Source organism: Centrocercus urophasianus, unplaced genomic scaffold (genome assembly GCF_019232065.1).
Source record: "Centrocercus urophasianus isolate 14NV4802_14NV808 unplaced genomic scaffold, USGS_Curo_1.0 seq_14, whole genome shotgun sequence".
Lineage (NCBI taxonomy): Eukaryota > Metazoa > Chordata > Aves > Galliformes > Phasianidae > Centrocercus > Centrocercus urophasianus.
In genome coordinates this window covers 18,639,737-18,661,386 of record NW_024884586.1, presented here as the reverse complement: position 1 = coordinate 18,661,386, position 21,650 = coordinate 18,639,737, and the positions used below count along the sequence as shown (strand labels likewise).

General features: G+C 38.9%; 1 protein-coding gene across 3 annotated transcripts in view; it reads left to right on the top strand.

Moving 5' to 3' along the window:
- Nucleotides 1-21,650, top strand: part of LOC122158070 (cytosolic phospholipase A2 epsilon-like) — a 31,190-nt gene extending 9,540 nt beyond the window's left edge. For all 3 annotated transcript variants that reach the window (XM_042814445.1, XM_042814446.1, XM_042814447.1), the window contains 19 exons: nt 449-521; nt 4,290-4,426; nt 5,338-5,469; nt 6,923-6,963; nt 7,953-7,995; nt 8,501-8,558; nt 9,012-9,178; nt 9,296-9,382; nt 10,528-10,565; nt 11,426-11,573; nt 12,398-12,534; nt 12,902-13,124; nt 13,484-13,598; nt 15,006-15,143; nt 16,561-16,668; nt 17,906-18,097; nt 18,834-19,000; nt 19,886-20,072; nt 20,702-21,650. In XM_042814445.1, coding sequence (XP_042670379.1) covers nt 449-521; nt 4,290-4,426; nt 5,338-5,469; nt 6,923-6,963; nt 7,953-7,995; nt 8,501-8,558; nt 9,012-9,178; nt 9,296-9,382; nt 10,528-10,565; nt 11,426-11,573; nt 12,398-12,534; nt 12,902-13,124; nt 13,484-13,598; nt 15,006-15,143; nt 16,561-16,668; nt 17,906-18,097; nt 18,834-19,000; nt 19,886-20,072; nt 20,702-20,913 — 2,403 coding nt within the window. In that variant the 3' untranslated portion in view covers nt 20,914-21,650. The remainder of the gene's footprint in view (nt 1-448; nt 522-4,289; nt 4,427-5,337; nt 5,470-6,922; nt 6,964-7,952; nt 7,996-8,500; nt 8,559-9,011; nt 9,179-9,295; nt 9,383-10,527; nt 10,566-11,425; nt 11,574-12,397; nt 12,535-12,901; nt 13,125-13,483; nt 13,599-15,005; nt 15,144-16,560; nt 16,669-17,905; nt 18,098-18,833; nt 19,001-19,885; nt 20,073-20,701) is intronic.

Sequence of the window (21,650 nt, the reverse complement as noted above, 5' to 3'; positions counted from 1 at the left end):
GGGGGGGGGGAGGGAGCACCTGTTCTGTGTTTTTGAAGCAGAAGTCAAAAACACCTATCTGTGAGCATTATTTAGGGTTTGCTTGTGTCAAATACAAAGAAACCACATGTAGCTTAAAAAGTCCTTAAACATCAAGTTGTAGCAGACTTGGAGAATGGTTAGGAAATGGTAGGAATGGTAGGAAATGCTGCTTTGCATTTGTCTTCTTCAGACCCACTGGGACCACAGTGAGACAGAGAATCCTGAGCTCTCTGTTCTGACCCACTTCAGCTGTCTTTGCACTTTGCTATTATGCAGTATTGTTGCAGATTTTCTTCTGCAGAATAGCAAGATTGTTGGCATAATTTTTCCTGAATGCATTATGGTCTTGTAGCACTTGGTCAGGTTGCTCATTTTTTGTTATTTTTCCTGCTGAAGATTTACTCATACTCCATTCTCTGTTCTCCAGATAGAATCCTCTCCCTGCTACCTGCTGACTGTAAGGATCATCCGAATGAGAAATCTCCAGCGAGTGGATGCCTGTAAGTATCCAATTGTTCCTACAAACATCTTGTTTTCCTGAAAGTACTTCAGAGGTAACTGGACACTGTAAATACAAAAGCAAACATCAGAAAATTCAAGTTGATGATATCATTGGTATTTATCCAAATAAATGAATCACTTTGGCTGATTATTCCATAACGCAGGATCTACTTAATCATGCAAGGATAAATGGTTAAATAAAAGCAGGTATATGATATGTATAACAGTATATTGTTAAAAGGATTTAAGTGATGCGTAGGATACCAGTGACAAGTTTTCTTTCATAACAGTATAGCAACCCTTTGCAAGTGTTTCTAAAATGATCAAGTGTTTATTTAAACTAACTGTTACAAACCATGTTGCTTCCTGCTGTTTTGTTGAATGTTATTCTAGCCCTTTCTTGATGAAGAATGAATGTGCTTTTGAGGATAAGTACTTTCTCCCGAAGAAAGGAAAGTTTTTACATATATGGATGAAAAACTCTATATCCTTATACCCAGTAGAAAATTTAGATTTTTTCTCATACATTTATAGAAAACATGTTCATGAATTTATGTGTACTTCCACTATTCTCTAAGTTTAGTTCCTAATAAGCAGAAGTGAAGCTGAGGAACTGCTGAGTAGGCACTGCTCAGTGTCAGTGATCCTTCTTGCTCTGTCCAATGGCCTGTTTACCCCCTAGCCCTAAATGTACCTCTGTGTGGCTGGCACATATAAAAAGCCTGGTAGAGTAGATCTGGTGGATCTATTTGTCTCTCTCCCATCAATCTTTCTGTCTCAGTCTCTTGAATGTGTTATGGCCAGGTGCCCTTACTACTGATATACTTATCACTGCTATTGTGATAAGCTTCCTGTATTTCCAAAAGCAAGGGATAATTTTGCCATTATGTTGCAGAAACTTGGGAAGATCAACTGACAAAAGCAAAAATATTTGTCCACTACAATAACGTTTCTGACACAGATGAAATGAATGAACAAAACCCAAAACTTTCTAAAATCATTACCATCAGACAAATGTCACTGTTAATTACTCTGAAAAGGCTATCAAAGCAGGTGCAGAGAGATGGATTCCTCATCCCTTCTTTAATGCTTGTGCAGCAGTCTTGCGGTTGAGAGTCATATGACAGAGAAGTGACAAGAGCAGGAAAGAAAAGCAGCACTTTCGAGTTAAAGAACATGCATTATGCCCATGCACAATAAGGAGATGCATTAAACATGAAATAGACCTGTTAGCAGTTTCTGTTGTGGAAACTGCTACTCATGAAATCTTCAGGGTGAAAGAAGGTAGCTTCAGGGGTGAGCATGGAAGGAAAACTATAACCCTGCAGTCCTTAGGTTCTCCTATTTCAGTATGAATGGCAGCAGCTGGCACTATAGCCTCATGTACAGGAAGAGTCTGGGAACATGTTCTGAAAGATGAAGGTCTAGATTTACTGTGAACTACTACTTCCATTTTACCCTGTGGTAGTCATGTTTTTCTAGAAGGTGTATTAGAGGACTTCCTGTGTCACAGCTGTGAGATACAACTGCTATATCTTAGGTCGTATCATTGGGTCATGCTCTTACATTTGCACTTCCCTTCCTTCCTGATGGCTGTGGCACTTGTGTGGTGACGCAATAAAGCAGAAAAATTTCATCAAGGACTTGTCTACACTATTCTACATGTCAGGTGGCAAGATAGAATTACAAATAACTGGGTTGCAGGAAGAGGTTGTGCAAGTAGGACTGAAGTAATATTTTGAATTAAATACACAGCTGACTAGTATGCCTGCACCCACTCATATAATTAAAGATTGTTTGATATGCTTTGTATCCCAAAGCACAGTTAATATGCAAGAATGATGACTCACATCAGTTGAACCGAGTACTTTGTAAGCAAAGACTAAGTAGGCATCAATGTTCAGTAATAAATGTAAAATCATAAAGTGCTCATAGAGAATTGCATTTTAAAATTAGTATGATTTCTTCTAGGGTATCCAATTTTTTTATTTTTTTTTTATTTTTTTTTTTTTCAATTTTAAATCTCTTTTAAGAATTATGTGCATAGAATTTCTGAGATCAGAAATCCAAAAATAAATTAACAGTCATACAGAAACAGATCAATACTCATGCAAGTCTCTGGGAGGATATATATTCACTAGATTCACCATGGGTTAGCTTGTTTCTTCAACTCTGCAGAAAGGTGGAAAGGGTTAATTTTGGCAGTGAAATTATTAAGGATTTTATTTTATTTTTAGTGTAAATAAAGCCTATTGTTTTTTCTTGTCTCATTTTTGGCAACAGCTAACATTTTCCAGATGAAACTTTCTCAGAGTAGCCAGTCCAAGACATACTTCCTGAGTATGTGTGAACTAAATACAGGAATCTGACAAGTAGACCTTAAAGCTAGGTGTTAGATCTATCTATACTCTATCTATAAAAACAAAACAAAACAAAAAAAGACAAGCAACTTCCTTCACTTGGAAAAGATGCATGTGGGACATTTTGTTCCTCCTTCAAAGATGTATGAATGTGCATAAGCAAGGAGAAACGTACAATGCATCCAGATTGACCAGGCTGAATTGACGTGACTCCACTGGGGAGACGTTTAGGATAAACAGCCAGTGTTTTCAGTCAGCCTCCTAGCAACTTGCTGTGAATATGCAACAACTATGTTACAGTGGCTCTCTGTTGTCTATTAATGATCCTCTTGATGCTGCTAAATGTTCATCCATACCAATGGGAATTGTGAAAAACTGAGTACATCTCCCAGAGCTTAGTGCAAAATTGGTAGGCGTGTAAGTAGAGCAGAAAGCAAGGAGATTTAGTATTCAAACAAAATGTCTGAAGTGAAAAGATCCATCCCTGGGAATTACTGTTCCCACAGTGATCAGTTTGTGAAGGCCATCATGCTGTGATATGTGTGCAGGAGAAACAGAGGCTACTGGGTTTATTTGTGTCTGTTGCTTCCACCAGTGGGATTGAACAGAGAGCAGGAAGATAGCCCATTTGAGCCTATTTCTTCCCTTTGGAATTTTGTTCTTTAAGAAAAGGAAGAAACCTGAATACTGAAAGCAGAATTTCATCTTGGGTAACAGAGCCAGAAAGAAAGTAGAGGTAAGGAGGCAAAGAAAGAAGAGCAGTGGGAAGGTAGGAGTGAAGGAGAGCAGAAGATGGCACTCCAGACAAGGACAGTCAAGCTGTTGGACAGAACCTTATATATATATGTATATAAATAGAATACATACACCTACATACTACTATTATAAATGCTATACATGTTATTATAGATATTATAAATACAAAATATGCATATATACCTCTATATGTTACCTTCAAGATGATTTATGGAAGCTGGGTAAGACCAGAAGAGTTTTTGCTTTTCTCCGTAAGTGGATGTGCAAGCTCTGTTCCTCTGACCTGCCTGCAGAGTCCTTACCTGCTGCTGAAGAGTGCTTTCCATTTACTGTTACCATCATTTGTACTTTTCTTATGTAAGGATGCCCATTCTTAGAATTAGGAACTTTTTGCATCTGCTTATTATTGTGTCTTACTGTGTCTGCTTATTTTATTATTAAGAACTCTCCGTGTGACAGAAAGTTTTGCATCTTATCATCTGTGTGCTTTTTCCCTCAGAGAAAATATCTTAGAAAAAGTTGCCTTACCTCGGGCATTTCTGCCTTTAAATAAATCACATTTGCTGTAGGTACCATACAGTCATTTTTTGTTGTTTTATGCAGCAATGCTTACTTTCACATTAACAATGCTCTGTTTCTTTCCCTGCTCAGTAAGCCAGGCTGATTGCTATGTTTCACTGTGGCTGCCTACGGCAGCAATCGAAAAGTGCCGCACCAAAACGATAAGAAACTCCAACGACCCAGTGTGGAATGAAACCTTCTACTTCAGGATCCAGAGTAAAGTTAAGGTAAGGAATCAAATCTGTCTGCCTGAAGATGTCCGAGTTTGGTGAGTCCTACTCCCTGCACTGTCCCAGGATGAGTTCCTAGAAACGTTCAATGATTCTGTTTAAATTGCTCATGGAGGCTTAGCTACAGAGTCTGGAGTTAAATTAGGACAGAAAACCTTAAGCTTTAAATAAGCAACACTGATTCTGTAGAGTTTGTTGGAAATGATGTGAATAAGAAGAGGTCACAGAATTCAGATTTCTTGTAGAACTCATTCTCCACATGGTCTTTCGTTGCAGCTCAACTATTATAATGTGAAGAGAAACAAGGTTTGGCATGTAACTGGTGTGCCATACAACTAATGTGCTGTTGAACACTGAGGAGGTGCAACAGCAGATAGCACCCACTTCTGATACATCCTCCCTAAGTATCTTCTCAGCAAAGTGGATGAATAAGCCTTTTGTGTACCCAGAAACATGTTGGAAGCATGTATTCTTTATATTTGACAATCTACAAAAACTGGCTTTTACAGTAGTATGATGAAAAAATGGCTTTATTCAAGAGTGTTTATCTCAAGATGGTTCCTGTCTGTCTAGCTTTCATCATGAAATCTGGCCAGGTGTTACTGGATGGTCAGAGACTGAGTGCTTTACTCAGGTTCTAGGGAAACTAAGGGACTTGTACCAGTTAGTGCAAAGTAGGTAGAGACTTCAGGAGATGAAGAAGCTGTCATGTAAATATAGACAATGTATTACTCATGTTATAGCAGTTAAGCTGTACAGAGAAGAACACATTTTAAAATTACAGTATGTTTCTCCCAGGTGAGATGACATCTTCATCTTCTCACACACATCCTCACTACTCTTTCTTCTCTACAGCCAGTGTTGTCCAGACTTTAGAGAGTTTTAAACCCCTCTCCTTATCTTTCTAGAATGTGCTGGAGCTGACAGTGTATGACGAGGATTTTGCAACACCAGATGACCATCTCCTCTGTACACTCTTTGATACTGCTAAACTTCCAGTTGATAGAACAGTGCTCCTATATTTCAAGCCCAGCTCAACGGTGAGCTCTGTGAGATCAGTATCTGTAAGATCTGGCAGGAGGGGGTGGAGAGGGCACAGAAATTTGAGTTTTCAAGCCTCATCCATAAATCGTAATGTTTCAGTTTCCTGCTCTATGTATTGCCCTGCTTTGTCCTACTTCCACATCTCTGGCAAAGTCTATTGAGCCCTTCTCTAATGCATCTTCCATGAAAAAGTCCTTTTTGGCTACAGTTACTTAACTGCCAGAAGTCAGCATTAGTTGGTACTCCCATGATGGTATCCTTGTTTTATTTCCTGGGATTGAACTCAGGAATTGCTGCTCCAATTTTATTCTTCTTCAAAAGCTGTGTGACACCAAAAGGTTTAGAATACATCAACCAAGATACTAGTGGGGAGTTACAGAACAATTCCAAAAACTTGGAGTGAGATTTCTAAATCCACAGTGAACACTTATCCCAGTAATTGGTATGTTAACTTCCACTCAAAATATAAATGTAAGTAAACATCGTGGTCATAAATCTGGGTTGGAAAGCCTGAGCCCCTGCTGGTGGTGTTTATATAAGTGATTAAGGAGCGAACGTCTGAAACAGTGCAGTATGCAGAGGAGGGATCTGACTGAGTTATCTCTGAGCCATACCAAGACTCTACAGCTACTGCAGAGTGAGTAGTCTGTAAAGATTTTTTTCCCATGTAATTCAAAGCCAGTGTCCTCTGCCTCTTTGATTTTACCTACTGCCATATTGAAGCCATGCCAGGAAGGAAAGCTGAAGTAACCTCCTGTTTGTATCTCTCTGCAGTTTGCTACAATGATACCTCAGCTGGTGAAAAGCCAGCTGACAATTGTTCGGCAATTAGTGCTGTTTCCAGGCTATGAATAACTGATTTAGCCATCTGTAAAATGGGAAAAAGAATCTTGATTTCCTTTGAGGTCTATAGATCAGATCGGAGAAATATCCTACAACTTCTTGCTACAAGTTGTTTCTGGTACCCAAACTAGGTCGCTTACAAATAACTCATAAATAAATATCAGCACTGTCTTACAGGGAGTTGCATAACTCTAACTAAATTACTCAATAATATCAGTCTTTTTTTACAATGTTAGAAGTGATGACTGGAAAGTACCTTTAACTTCCAAGCTAATAGCAAGGACAATTCATCATTGCTAAATAGAACCAGGAATAGGTAGGAGGGAAAAGCGGAATTCAAATAGCAGAACAAGTTGCCAGTTGTCTTACTGGAGCATTTTCAGTAAGAGATAAAAACAGATTGTTTTGATATAGCTAGTAGAAGGAAGTAGGAGAGGAAGGAATCACTGAACTATTAAATGGTTGTTTCCAACGTTCCACACTGGTATCTTTATCACAGGCTGTACACTGCAACCAATTACTTCAATACTGCATACTTGTTACCTGGATTTAGATAAGGAAGAAAGCATCACACTACTTCCTTTAATTTCCTGTTCTTGTTTTCAGGCCAAGGAGGAGCTAGAGGTTGAATTCAAACTGGAGACATTGTAAGTGATAATGTTGATTCTTTAAAAAATCTGGTAGTGATTATTTGCTAAAACACAGAAACAGCACTAGATCCCACACTTTGTGGGATTTCTGTTAAAAAGAGACAGCATTTTTCTTCAGTACCATTACTGCTCTGCTGGAGTGAAACACCTGGCTGATTCTCCTGGCAGCTTGTTCTGTATGTAGCTGCTCTCAGAGCGCATTTCCCAGCATTATCTCTCCCATCAACAGTGTCAGACCTTGTCTTCTGCAAGACGATTTCAGAAGGCTTTCTAAGTGCATACACGTAAGCTTATGTCTGCATGCAATTGTATCAGTCTTTTCAAGCCTGTTTCTGTTTAAGCACTGGGCAGACTTTAATGCAGAACCGTTGTAGTTAGGTTTCCTTTGTATCTTTAAATTTTCCACTTGCAGCACCATTTTGCTCCTACAAATTCTCTTTCTTCCCTGCCCAACAAAATGCCATTTTGTTTAATATTCTAGTGAAGGGCTTTTCCACCAGCATGATCAGATTTTTTTTCTATTCACATCCTCTACCCCTATGATTATATTTGCATATCAGCAAGTACATAGAGCTGTCCTTCCTTCAGGGATATGCCGGTGTTTTAGCAAGTTCTTGGTGGAATATCTGTGCTTTGCATTACAGTGACAGGAACAATTTGACTGCCTGACTGCCTAATCACAGATTTCATTTTAGATGATCAAGATGCTACATTGAAAAAAAAAAACAAAACAAAACAAAACAAAACAAAACAAAAAAAACCACCAAAAAAAGTAGTCATGATGTGTATCATTCGGCTTTGGTACTGGGACAAATGCCCTTGGAGCAGTACTCAGTCCAAGCAAGTATAGAAAGGAGCTTCTTATGTAGCTGCAGGGGTCCCTCTGGCCCTCACCCTTCTAAAAGGGAGAAAGAGCAACATCATGAACAAAGATAGGTGGGCATTTGTTTGATCTAAAAAGCTATGTTTTTCTTTTTATATCAAAGGTCTGGTCCATATGAAAACATTGCTACAAATGGAGTCTTAGTGGTATGTGTCTTTTTCTTAAGAAATCGTCTGTAACTATTTACTTAATACGAAGTAGGAAAGCCTGGGGGTTAGCAAAACTGTGACCTAGTAGATAGCCAATATGCCATTCTTTCTTCCTCCTTTCCTGTTAAGGTACTTTGAGAGTGGAATATTTTATTTCTGTGTTCACTGGAGAATGATTATGGTATCCAATTATTTAATGTCTGCTCTGTATTTCAAGCCACACACTCTTTCCCTCCATTTCCGTCTGGTACTCCTTCAATAACATACTGCTGTTTATTTAAGCACAGTCATAAAGAGACTGTTAAGCCACTTGTTGATAACTAGCTCATTTCCTCCATGGGAGATGAACCATGCCTGGTGGGTAAGCTCAGCACTAGACAAGCATACTTACATAGTGTGAAAGAGATGTGAATTCCATAAAACAAACAAGCCCCCCAAAACACTATTAAAGGCAATGCTTTTTCAGAAAATGTCATGATCTTTCTCACCTATTCTTTTACAGTGTCGTGAACTTTGTTGCTTAGAAGTGGAAGTGAATGAAAAGCAGCAGAAAAAGTCAAGTAAGTTTATTGCTTTGGTATCTAACAACAGTCTACTAGTGAGAGGATGCCTATTTCATGCAACATATTGAGTTGGTGAAACAAATATTATTTGCATTATTCAGTGCAATTAGCACCAGGCAAATTCATTATGTTGTTATATACTTTGATGACTGCATCCCGTAATCCGTTAGGTATATGCCAACAAGACCACTTCAAAGTTGATATCTCACTTGTATGTAACAGTAAGAATATGTAGAGTCCTCTCTTTAAGAAAATAGTCTCAGTTTTGCTTTTTTCCCTTTGCTACTTGCACTCCTTTCAGATTGCTTTCCATTAGGCAATGTTGTGGTCCAAACTCTATAACTGTGGTATCTGCACTCCACCTTTAATCAAGGCAGTACAATTTCCCAGTTTAATCATACTGACTTTCTCATATACTTTGTTCTGTGTGTTGCTTTTTCTTTTTTTCAGAGAAGGAGCTTTCCCTTACTGTGAAAGGATCCTTTGAAGGGACACAGGATATCACACTGGGCCCTGATGGAGTGGTCAGCCCATCATGTCCTACCAAGTTCCACTATATCAAGTATGCTGAGCCAACGTTGGATGTCATGTTGCCAAAGAAGAGGCGCTACCACCCTGTACGTTGGAAGTGGCCTTAATGTTGAACTGACCATGAATTGCTCTCTAGAAGGTGGGAGGAGCTGGAGAGGGCAAACCTGTGACTGTTTTTGTCCTAAAGCATGTTGTTTTCCCAGTGGACCTGCAGGTTCAGTACAGAAACAGGATCCCCAGTGCTGATGCTGAATTCACTGCCTATGGGAATGAAAACGACAATTGCAGAGGTGAGCATCACTTCCTTGAGGAACAAAATGTCACTCAAGTAGAAATCATTTCTTCTTCAAGCCCCCCTAATACTGTCCCACAGGAGTCCCCGTAAATAGCTACCAAAAGAGTGAGAAATATTCTGATTTTTTCTCATACCTCTAACAAACAAGAACTCTGTTTCTCTGGCTGTTTTCTCAGGAGAAGCAGGTTGTTCCTCCATTTGTCTCCATCATGTGCCAGTAGCAGATAGAGTGACTTTCAAGGATGTCAAAAAAATATTATGATTTCTTCACTATATATCTCCATGTTCATGGATCCCTGTTTTGCTTAAGGTCTGAAGAGAGATTTCCCTTTGAACACAAGCTATGGAAAAAAGAATAAATCTGCCTACAGTAAATTATTTCCTTTAAGGGACTGTATATAAATTGTATTAAAAATATTAAATTTAGTATATGAGTTTAAATTATGTGATAAGAATATTGTTTAAAGTAGGTATGGCTCTATAAAGCAATGAAATTAATTGAAAAAAAAAAGTAATAAGAAGTAGAATAAGGAACAAATCCTTGTTTTAAAATATTGTGTTATTGTGAAGAAACACCTACAGATGTCTAGGGAAAATCTCACGCAAAGAAGTGAGAGAACATCAGATTTCAGGACCATTAAAGCATCCCCCTAGAACAGAGCACTCTTTGCCAGTTAAATAACAGTATGAAAGTTGCAATAATAATTTTAAGGCAAAGTTAAATCTGAGAAACAGTGAGTGCAGAATTGCAATCTCTTCACTGCAGGTCTGTGGGCAGGAAGTCAAAGATCTGTTGCATGTCAGAGCCTAAAGAATGGGAAGCATAAAAGAAGTGGTATTTCAGGATGCTGCAGAAAGTTCATTCATAACACAGGAAATTGGACCTACTGCACTAATCTCAGCATCCGTTGTATGAAGTTTGTTAATGTGTCCTGGAAGAACTTGGGATCTGTGGGTAGGAATATTCCACTGAGGACAGATGAATGGTCTTGAAAATACATGCAAAAATCTCAGACATTTGACTTAGTTATTGCCAGGCTTTGCTGGAGTATAAGTCAAGCAATGACCCCAGGAGAGAAAGGGGAAAAAGAAACTTTAAAATGAAAACAAAAACATACTGTTTATATATTTGTTTTTCAGGAGAAAAGATTTGATTTGAATGTGAAAGCAGAAAGATGGTAAGGGGTACTCTACTCCTAAAGGTTTGAGCTATTGATTTTGACATTGTTTAAACCACATGGAAAGAATATAAGCAAACTGAAAAACATGTGCAGTATATTATATATAATTAGGCTTGGAATTTGACTTTCAGCAATAGATGTTGATTATTATGTATTTATCTTAGCATTATTTTGACTTTGACCACATAATATTATTTTTTATTAATTTCTGTCTCTGAAATTCAGAAAAATAATAAATTTGACTTAAAAAAAAATGAAGCAAAAAAGCAAACAACAAGATAAAAAAAGAGAGGATCCAAAATTGAACTCTTCGGGAAACATGAAGATGTTTCATGTTATCCATAACCACACGTAACACACATCACTGGGCAATCTGATCTTTTCTTTTTGTAAATAACTAGAAAGCAAAACAGAAAAGTAATTTAATTCTGAATTCAGATTTTTCTCCTCAGCGATGCTCACCGCTAGAGGGGGATACGCTCCCACTGGAGCTGCTCAAAAGCCAACATTGGAAAAACTGTTCTTAGATTTGCAATGAGAAAACATAGACTGAAATTCCTCGTGAAAGGGGAAATCAATATACTCATTTTAGAACATTTGAATAGATTTTTGAATTTTGTAGTTCTTTTAGTTTTAAAATATACATGTATATTTCATTTTAAAATGCTGTATATTATTTTCCAATTAGTTATTGCTAATGGCATAGAATGCCACTGGTTAAGCTTACTAATTTTAATATGTTTTTCTTTCTTTCAAAAATAGTTAGAATATTCTCACGTTCCTATCACATTATCCTTGGGTCTATCTACGTATATGAGTTTATTGAAATGTAAAATATGTGCCTATGTTTATCTTAGTAACTGTTCATGCCACCAAGACCTGGACATGCGCTTTGGGTTTGACTTATGTTCGGATGAGAGGGCTTTCCTGGGCAAAAGGAAGAAGTATGTAGCAAGCGCGATGAAAAATGTTTTTCACCTACAAGAGGATCTACAGGATCATGAAGTATGTGTGTGTGTGGTGGGGGTGGATCTTGAATTTCTAGCACCTTTGTGTACTCTTCTAGAGGAGAGGTCAGCAAAATGGGCCACACATCTGTTCTGTATCTTTGCTGCTAAGTTCTGTTATTTCAAGAAACAGCAGTTGCAGTAGTTCTATCCTACTTGACTCTCAATGTGCATTTTGTCAGACCTGATCTGTATCCATCCCTCCCATCCTATTCTATAGCTGGCTTGATTCATAAATACTATGTGTATATTAAACACATTAAATTGTAAAGATTTCTTCCAGTGTTCAAATATCACAATTTCTGAAAGCTTAGGATAAACATCTCCACTGAATACATGTTATAGTGTCTTCCCTTTCTTGCAACTCTGAAATTCTGCAAAGTAAATATCCTGTGTAACTTCATGTTACTGATGAATAACAAGGTTGATGAGAGTTGTTCAGCAACAGTGGAAGTATTTCTTCCTGAGGCTGGCACTCTTTCAAAAATGTGTAGTAGATTCATGAAACAGAACAGAGTGGCGAAGGGATGGAAATACAGAGAAAACACATGGTCACCATCAAATAAAGCTTTTTTTCTTGTTCTCCTGTGCCCTCATTTGGTCTAAAATAAATATGGACAGGAACCCAGGTTTTAGATGATCTCTTAACATGTATTTATACAAAGGGAAGCAGAACTAGTAGTCATTGCTGTTTCAGAGCCTGTCTTTCAAGAATGGGACCCAGGCTTTTAGATTAGGACCAGCCTGGGAGCAGTGGCCAGACCCCATGGCAATCTATTGAGTGCCATCAGTGTGACTGTCCCATTCTCCTCTGTCCAACAGGTCCCTGTTGTGGCTATCATCACGACAGGTGGTGGACTAAAGTCTATGACAGGACTGTATGGCAGTCTCATGGGACTCAAGAAATTAAATCTCCTGGATTGTGTAACCTACATCAGCGGGCTGTCTGGCACCACATGGTAAGGCCAGTTCATGCAAGAGAGTAGACCGGTCTTTTTGAGAGTGATGTCCCTGCATGGAGTTGCTGTCACACAGCTACTGATTGCTACCAATGAGGAGCCTAGTACTGGAAGTTGTAACCTACTCCAAAAAATAGTAATTCACTCCTATGTGAAAGCAATTTTTAGGCCCTCTTCTTTTGAAAGTGAGCTTGAAAAACTAAAACAATTGCTGGGGATTTGGAAAGCTCATTCAGCTGAATGGAGCACCAAAAATAAAGTTTGTACAAACAGAAATAAATCCCTAAATGTAGACCTCTGTCCCCAGAAAGTTTGAAGCCTTCTTTTGCTCCTTTTAATTTTTCTTATCTGTCTTATCTTTCTCCAGGACTATGGCCAACTTATACAGGGATGCCTACTGGTCACAGAAGGATCTCGACTCACATATTAGTGAAGCCCAGAAACAAGCAACCAAATGCAAGATGGGCTGCTTCTCTATGGATCGCATGAAGTATTACAACAAGCAGCTATGCCAGCGGAAAGAAGAGGGATACAGGACATCATTTATTGATCTCTGGGGGCTTATGATTGAATACTTACTGAACGATGGGGTATGACACATATTCTTTTTCTTAGAGAGCTGCTTTTACTAATTATTCTTATTTCTGCTGAATTGAGAGAAAATTTGCCTGTCAGTTCAGAGAATATACCTCCAACTAAAATGAAGTTCTCCGTGTCAATAAATGCTCGGACATTTTTTTTTTTCTCAATAATCTCCAAAGTGTATGTCAATAGAATTAGTTGTGAATGCAGCCTAATTTGGCAAGTGCCGTTAGATTCTGGCTAATCTTTAGATAAAATCAGATGTGTTCTCAAGCAATTTACCTGAAGTGCGGATTGTACATACAGAAAGAGTTTGAGACAAGTTGTTTCCACCTCTTCTGACATAACAGTTTTTCTTCAAAACCAGAAAGACCCCCACAAACTTTCTGATCAACGAGAAGCGCTGTGTGATGGCCAGAACCCGCTGCCCATCTATGTGTCAGTCTGCGTCCGGGACAACTACAGCACTCAGGATTTCAAAGGTAAAGGCAATATTTCAGCTCCTGTGGTGCTAAAACTGGCAACTGGATTCCTGTGATTTGATTTGCTCTTCTCTGCTTGGTAGCTCTGGTCTGTTTGCTGTTTTATAGAGAAATAGCCATTACCTCAATACAATTTTAATACAAGAGCTATTACAGATCAGCTATTTCAATATTTTTGACACACAAAATAAAAATCCTGCCAGAAAAGCCATTTTGGAGATATTAGATGGAGCACCAAGAGTAAAAAATTATTGAATATGTCTGAAAATCAAATTTTGCCTTTTGTAAATGCCCATATATGATGTATAAATATCATATATTTATGGATCCAAGTTGAAGGAGGGAAGATTTAGGTTGGATGTTAGGGGGAAGTTCTATACAAGGAGAGTGGTTAGGCCCTGGAACGGGTTGCCCAGGGAGGTTGTGGATGCCCCGTCCTTGGATGTGTTTAAGGCCAGGTTGGACGGGGTCCTGGGCAACCTGATCTGAATGTGTGTGTTTGGTGGCCCTGCTAGGCAGGGGGGTTGGAACTACATGATCCTTGAGGTCCCTTCCAACCCGGGTGATTCTGTGATTCTGTGATATCTTAAGTGCTTTATTTTTTAAATATCAAGAAAGACCTCATGGTTGTAATAAGGACTGGAAAAGCATCTGGCCTACTTCCAACTGAATCTTTTTCTTTGCTCATTATTTTGATTAGTTTTTTCATAAGCAGAAAAAGTTAGATTGTGGGAGAAAAGGGGGAAAGTAAATTCATATCAAATTTTTATGGTTGAGGTGAAAAACAATGAATCACATGAATGAAAATTTGGTCTACAGTCTCTCTGTCCCAAACTTCGCTCATACTGCAGTCATATCAGACAGCTGCTCCTCATTACGAGAAGACATCCAAGAAAGTAAAAAACTAGTGCTATCTTCCTTACCTTACACAGGGTGTATGGGTGTATAACTAGCCACTTACAACAAACACGTTCTTCTAGAGCTGAGTATCCATATTTGAACATACCTGAATTATTCAAGGGAAAAAAATGCATCCTATTAACTATACTGGTAACAGTGAAGGTACTTCCACCTAGAGGTGATGGATGCAAGGGCAGAGTGAAACCCAGTGCCTGCTGGGTTGGTGCAACACGTGAGGTGTTAATGGCTGGAGCCTTGCCATCCTCACTACGTACACTCTGATGCCACCGTCACTGGGCAGACTGCTTCTGCCTCCCTGCGATTAAGGAAACCCCACTGCCACCACGTCTGAGCTCAGTTGCCTGGCTCTGCAGGTGGCTGTTTATCAGTTAGGCTTTGCAAAGACAGCACAACAAACAGAAATCTGACTGGTTTATGTCCTAGCAGCTCCATACCCAGCTGAGAGCCCAAGAAATCTCAAAGCGTCCTTTTGTGTTGGTGTTACAGAGTGGGTGGAGTTCACCCCCTACGAGGTGGGGCTGCTGAAGTATGGTGCATTCATCCCTGCGGAGAATTTTGGAAGCAAGTTCTTCATGGGACGCATGTTAAAAAAACTGCCCGAATCCCGGATCTGCTACCTGCAAGGTGAAGTGTTTCATTCCTCTGGCTCTTCAGGGAGTGGCAGAGCACATGGACATTTCTGGTCAGACCTACTGACCTCTGCTGTAGGATCACCTTCTAGAATGGAGGTGCATTATAGTTTAGCCAAAAGTTTACAGTAAGAGATGTCTTATCCTTTTTTATTTTGTTGTTTTCTTATTGTTGTCCTGGTATGCTTAAACTTTCTGAAATTCTGTGTTATCGATGAAATCCATAAATCTCCTTCTTCCATTCTAAGGAATGTTTTACTCTGATTTTCTATGCTTCTGATTCTTCTCAGAATGCACTCCAATTTACAAATGTTTCGACACTGCAGGAAACACGCAGCTGCACTTCTACTGTGAGATATAACATTAATGCCACAAAGCGAAACCTACGTGCTAGAGATGTAGGCTGCCAAGATTACAAATGAGACCAGAAGCAAAAGGGTTTCTGAATCCCTCTGGTCAGTGCCTGAGTTGTACTGATGGGTTGTGTCTAAAGGCAGTCAGCTACTTTAACAAGGAATTAGAGTAGTCAGAATTGATGACATACCAACAGATGAACACAGAGCAGTGCAAGTTTGGTTTCAGTCACCTCTTCTTACATTCACGCTGCTTATAAGCTCCTTGATTTTAGTATGCTATGACATTAAATAGCCAGTACCCCAGGGAATATTGTTAAAATGCTGGCTCTCAGGTTGGTCCATTTTACCTGCTCCACCACAGGAAAATTCATTTTCTAATTACTGGATATGCTGCATTGGTTTCTGTGTCCCACTGAAAAATAGGAAGTACAATTGATCAGAATATATACTTAAATTTACAATGGCAGATGAAAAAGTGGCATTGTTGGGGCTGTATTTTGTCAGCAAAGCCATCAGTTCCCTTGTGAAAAGTCTGAGAGGAAAAGTCCTGAATGGAGGAAAGAGTATACAGCAGAGCAGAAGCCCGTACAGTATGTGAATACTTAAATAGTAAGGTGTGCGTTTTTCTCTTACAAACCAAATGGCTGAACAGGCTTTTCCTCCCTCTGTGAAATGATTCACGGCTCACAAAAGGTGACCAGAGTGTCTGTAGAAAAAGACGATCTGCAATAAGAAAGACAGGGTTTTTTTTTTATGTTTTTGTGAAGTCTGCATTATCTGAGCTCTTAATTTTCTCCTTGAGTGGGTTTTGCTCTTTTTCTTCTCTCCCACTCTGTTATTTCTTTACTGTGCAGCAAAGCCATGCAGTAGATGAGGCACAGAACTGACATTAACAAAAATAGAGGTCACTGAGGTGTATAGAGTAATTGGACAGCCTCAATGTTTAGAAATATTTCAGATACAGACATTCCAAAATGAATCTAGGAGATCAAAAGAAAAGGAAAAAAAGAGTTTACTGTTAAAATGTGTTCCAATGGTCAATAATTCTCTTTATAGGTATGTGGAGCAGTATTTTTTCTGTGAACCTCTTACAAATCTGGGGACTGTCACACAGTTCAGAGGATTTCTGGAAGAGATGGACTCAAGACAAAATTGATGAAGTTGGTGAGAAATTTTTAGACCTTTCACTTACGGTCATTTAGTCTTCTGAATGCCTTTTGATATCATATCTTTCAACTAGAATCCAGAATCATAGGATCCTTATTAAAAAAAAAAAAAAAAAAAAAAAAAGGCAACTTCCTCTCCCAACCTAAGAACTAAGAAGAAAAGAATAAATGGGGAAATAGTGCTGTAATTATTAAACTTATGAAAATGCTATTGATTGAAAGGTTCAATCTTTACTTGGAAGATTTACAGGGGTCACACATATCACAGGAAATGTTTTGTTATTGCTCATTATCACTCAGACATGTTCAGACTCAGAACAAAGACTCTGTATCAGAGTGCAAAGTTATTTTTACTTCCAGTGCAGGAAATCAACCTGTATATCAATTGGCTGATCAGTATTTCCTGGATTTTGATTTCATTACTCAACACAGTAATTATTATATTGGATTCATCCTGGCTTAGAGATAAATGAGGCCCAGAGGGTGTTTTCTGAAGCAATACAAAAACCACAATTTTATTGCTAAATCATTCAACATGATGGTAGCTCTGATTGAACACATCCTGAAAATAAAGAAATACATGTGTGCAATGATAGAAACTGCAAGATCTCCCCTGTTGCACTCTCAGCCACCAGATCTGGCATAGCAAGTTGTGATTTCAAGAAACCACCCCTTGTGTCATTTCTGCTTCTCATCCACATATGCCCCCATGTAGTCACCCTGGAAACTTCCTGTAATTTCTGAGTGTGAATGTATTTCCCGGGATACGCTCATTGTACTGATTAAGCATATACTCATGTAGCAGTGGGTTATTATTGGGTAGAAGCTGTCATCTATTGTGGTAAATCTTGTGATGCCTTTCTATTGCCCATCTGACTGAGTGGGAGCATATGCTTTAGCCCCATTTTGCCCATGCTTACTTTACTTCATGGAATCTTCATGTGTGGATACACAACTTTCCTTCTGACTGAAGGGATATTCTCTGAATTGTTTGGTTCCCTTAAGGTCTCCTTTTTTCAGGACTAAAGATTGCTTCTGATGAGCCATCTTTAGGCCAGACCTCAAGATCACCAGCAAATCTTTGTGCAGCAGCCCCTATTCTGCTCCAGAACAGGTTTTTGTTTGGTTGGTTTTTTTTAAAGTATGTTCAGTGAAACTCTGAGATCTCTTACATGCCATTCCAACCAGAAACAAAAATGAATTAGTTATTCATTAACATTTCTCTCCTTCTCTAGATGAAGACCCAGTGTTGCCTACAAGGCCCCATGAGCTAAGGACTCGCATGTACACCCCTCCTGGCACCCTATCCAGTGCTCTTCGGGGTGCTTTAACCGATCGCTTCTCAGTTGCCCAGCATCACAATTTCCTGAGGGGTTATCAGCTGCATAATGACTACTTTGAAAATGAGCACTTCTGCCAATGGAAAGGTAAAAAGAACTTAAGAGACATCATATCCAGGTGGTGTTGGGATGAAATTTTGAAAGAAATCTATTGACAAGGGAAAAAAACCTAAAACAAATTATCTTTTTTTTAAAATGGTGAGAAGAGACAAAGAGTTGCCAGGTAATTTAAGTTTGCTTTAAAATATAAGCATGTGCTTATGTGGTTTATCTGAGATGTCTGTGGATCCTACTGAGAGGGTAGGCTCGAAGCCAACAGACCAAAATTTAAAGTAACAACGAGAATATGGAAAACACCTTAATTCAGCAAGGCTGTGCCTCTAACTGCAGATGTGACTGAAAAAATCCCAGAAAATATGAATGATGAGAAAAAGCCTGAAAGAAATGGGGCTTTCTAGTCCAAAGAGAAGTGGAAGGAGGGCGAAGCACAAATCTACATGTAAAAAAGGAAAAGGATATTTTGTTCTTCATATCAGTGATGGACACAACATGAAATAATGATTGAAATGAGAGATTTAATTTAAATATTAGAAATAGCTTATGGATGGCAAATTATTAAAATAGATTACTTGGAATCTCAATATAGAACATTTTTAAGAATATGAATTTGGGTGGTATTTTGAGGTCCCTCTCGTGTCTATTTGACATTTATCTATTGCAACAATGAAAGGTCTAAGAGATGGCTAGTTCAACTTTGTGGGTTGTTTTTCCCATCAAAATAACAACAAATCAGTTCTTATTCCAATAAATATTTTCCTTTTAGACACTGTGTTAGACTCACGTCCCAATGAGCTGATGCAAAATCCTGATCACCTGGGCATGATAGATGCTGGATTTTTCATCAATACCAGCAGTCCACCGCTTTTAAGACGACAGAGGGAAGTAGATGTCATCATATATTTAAGTTATACTACTGGATCTCATACATTGGTAAGGAGGATCATGTTACGTTATGCTGTCTCAATTTGTTTGCCTATAGAACCTAGAACTACTCATTAATTCAGCTGCTTTGTTTTTAACTTCTGTATTCCCTTCTTCAAATGCTAGAAGAGGTCAGTGATTTCTTCTTCAAGGAAAGGAGAAATGAATCTGCTGAGTGACCTAAATCCTCATTTCAAAAGCTGTGATGTCAGCCCTATATTTAAATACACTCCTTTTCAAATTATCTTGCTGTTAGAGGATGTAGCTTCAAAACACCAGTTTCATGGGGATAAATTTAATTAGCTGTCTATAAAGGCTTGGAGAAAAATAATTTGGGTCTTTATAAACTTAGTTTAGTCAGAAATGTAGTGTTAAACATCTTTGCCTGTTTAGTTGAAAATGCACAGTATACCATAGTACTCTAGTCTTTCCTCAGTAAAATATTTATCTATGTGCCGTAATGCCTGCACAGACAAAATTGCACATTCAAACTTTGTTATCTTCTGGCTTCCTGGCTTCTAAGCATGTAGTAATATATCTTACACTTTTTCTTGCTGTGATTTATTTTTCTGATTAATTCTACGGAGTATAACAAACATGGGCTTTTCCACTTTTAACACTACTTGATTTACCCCAAACTTCTGTTAATTTCTTCTGCATTTATAAAGCTGAATCCTGAATGAAATCTCCAACTCTGTTATTGAGATGAAATCTTGAGATTAGTAATCCATGTGGTACATTAACACGTGGGGTAGCTATGTGTATAACAACCCTTGATAAGAAGGAACCCACCCTATGGCTCCATGTCACTAAACATTAGTGATAGATATTCATTTTGGGGTCTCAGGACAGCCAGGCTGAACTCTAATGCTGATCATATTTGTGATACTCCAGACTCTAGATAAGGCGTGCAAGTATTACTCGGAGCAGAAAATCCCATTCCCAAAAATTTCTTTGAGTGATGAAGATAAGAAAAACCTGAAGGAGTGCTACATCTTCCAAGATTCAGATTCGCCACGATGCCCTATTGTGATTTTTCTTCCACTTGTGAATGATACCTTCCAAGAGTACAAAGCACCCGGTAAGATACAGGGGCAAAGAATTAAACAAAAGGAGCACTACCCACTTCCCTGACACTAGAGGCTCCCACTCTTCTTCTGCTCAGGCCACCTGCTTTGTATTTGTCTCCTTTACTGACAGTTGTTAGGATACATTTGCTTTACTTCTTGGTAAGCAGGGAGGTAGAATTCAAAATTCTGCTTTTGCTGAATTCGGGAGACATGAAAAATGCAAATGCAGGGATGGGTCCAGGTGGCAAGCTCCTTAAGACTAGAATCAGGATGCTGTTCTGTAAGTAGCATCTTCCTTCCATCATCCAGGTCCCAGCTGCTCAGGGGACCAATTGCATACAGGTGCGTTGGCAGTGGTGACTGGAGAGCCCACTGAAGCTGATATCCTTGTCTGAACCATGATTTTAATGAAACAACTGTTGAGAAAGCTACAGATGAACATTATAATGCTGTCCCTCACTTTTCTGCCCTCATTGCTCTGGGCGCACTTTAACAAGAGGCAGCCACACGTGACTGCATTATTGGTGCATTTAAACTCTGAATTCTCTCCTGGAAGAAAGACTCCCTCTTTCTTCTGCTGTGGAACTATCTCACTGCTGACTGAAGATACGCCACGTCAGCAACTTCTCTTTTTCTACAGGTGTCAAGCGCTGTTGCTCAGAGATGGAGGAAGGAAAACTTGACCTGACCAGCCGGTGTTCCCCTTACTGCATGTTCTCAGTCAGGTATACTGATGAGAATTACCGCCGGCTGCTGAACCTCAGTGAATACAACATCCTGAATAACTCACAGATGATTATGCAAGCCTTGCAAACAGCAATGCAAAGAAGGAGGCAAAACACGTGCTGCTAACTATCCAGCTGTCTATATCTTCTCAGAGCAGTTTTTTCATGCTCTAGCACACAGGAGGAACGCAGCTTTTTGAACACTGGCTGTTCTGCACTACAGAAAGAAACTGCCCCATGTGGCTCAGCGGGGTTTTTTCATTGCTGTGAAGTGGCTTCTTAAGGCAAGGACATTGCCTGGGAGATCTTTACATATGCTATGTTCCCTAAAGTAAGGTTGTCTCTAGAGCACTCTCTACAAAATTCTTGTTAGATTTTTAAAAATAGTCTTATTTTAAGCCTAATTTATTTTATGACAGATAAGAAAAACGTTTTCTAATACCAAGGTGCTACAGCAATACAACATAGCTAACACACTGACAAGCCACAAGAGAGGGATATGAATATGAATGTCTCCTCCCTACAATTTCTCTTCATGGAAAACAACATGTATCAAACCTGGAAAATGAAGAAAATCCTGAGACCCAGTTGCAATCTGGCATCAGATCCCTTAGTCAACTCTATTTTGCAAGTATTTTGAAGAGCAGCCAGGGGTTAGAAAGGTAACAGGGACAAGTGTATGCACACAGCCAGTACTGTGAATCATGTTCATCTCCTGAGGAATCTTGAGCTGTGAATGTGTCACATATAGATCAGAAGGAAAAACCTAGGAGGAAGCAGCATATGATTTTTCCAGCGTTGGTTATTGTTTTTTTTTTCCCCCAGCAAAAAATCTAATTTGGCTACATCAGAATTTCCTCTGAA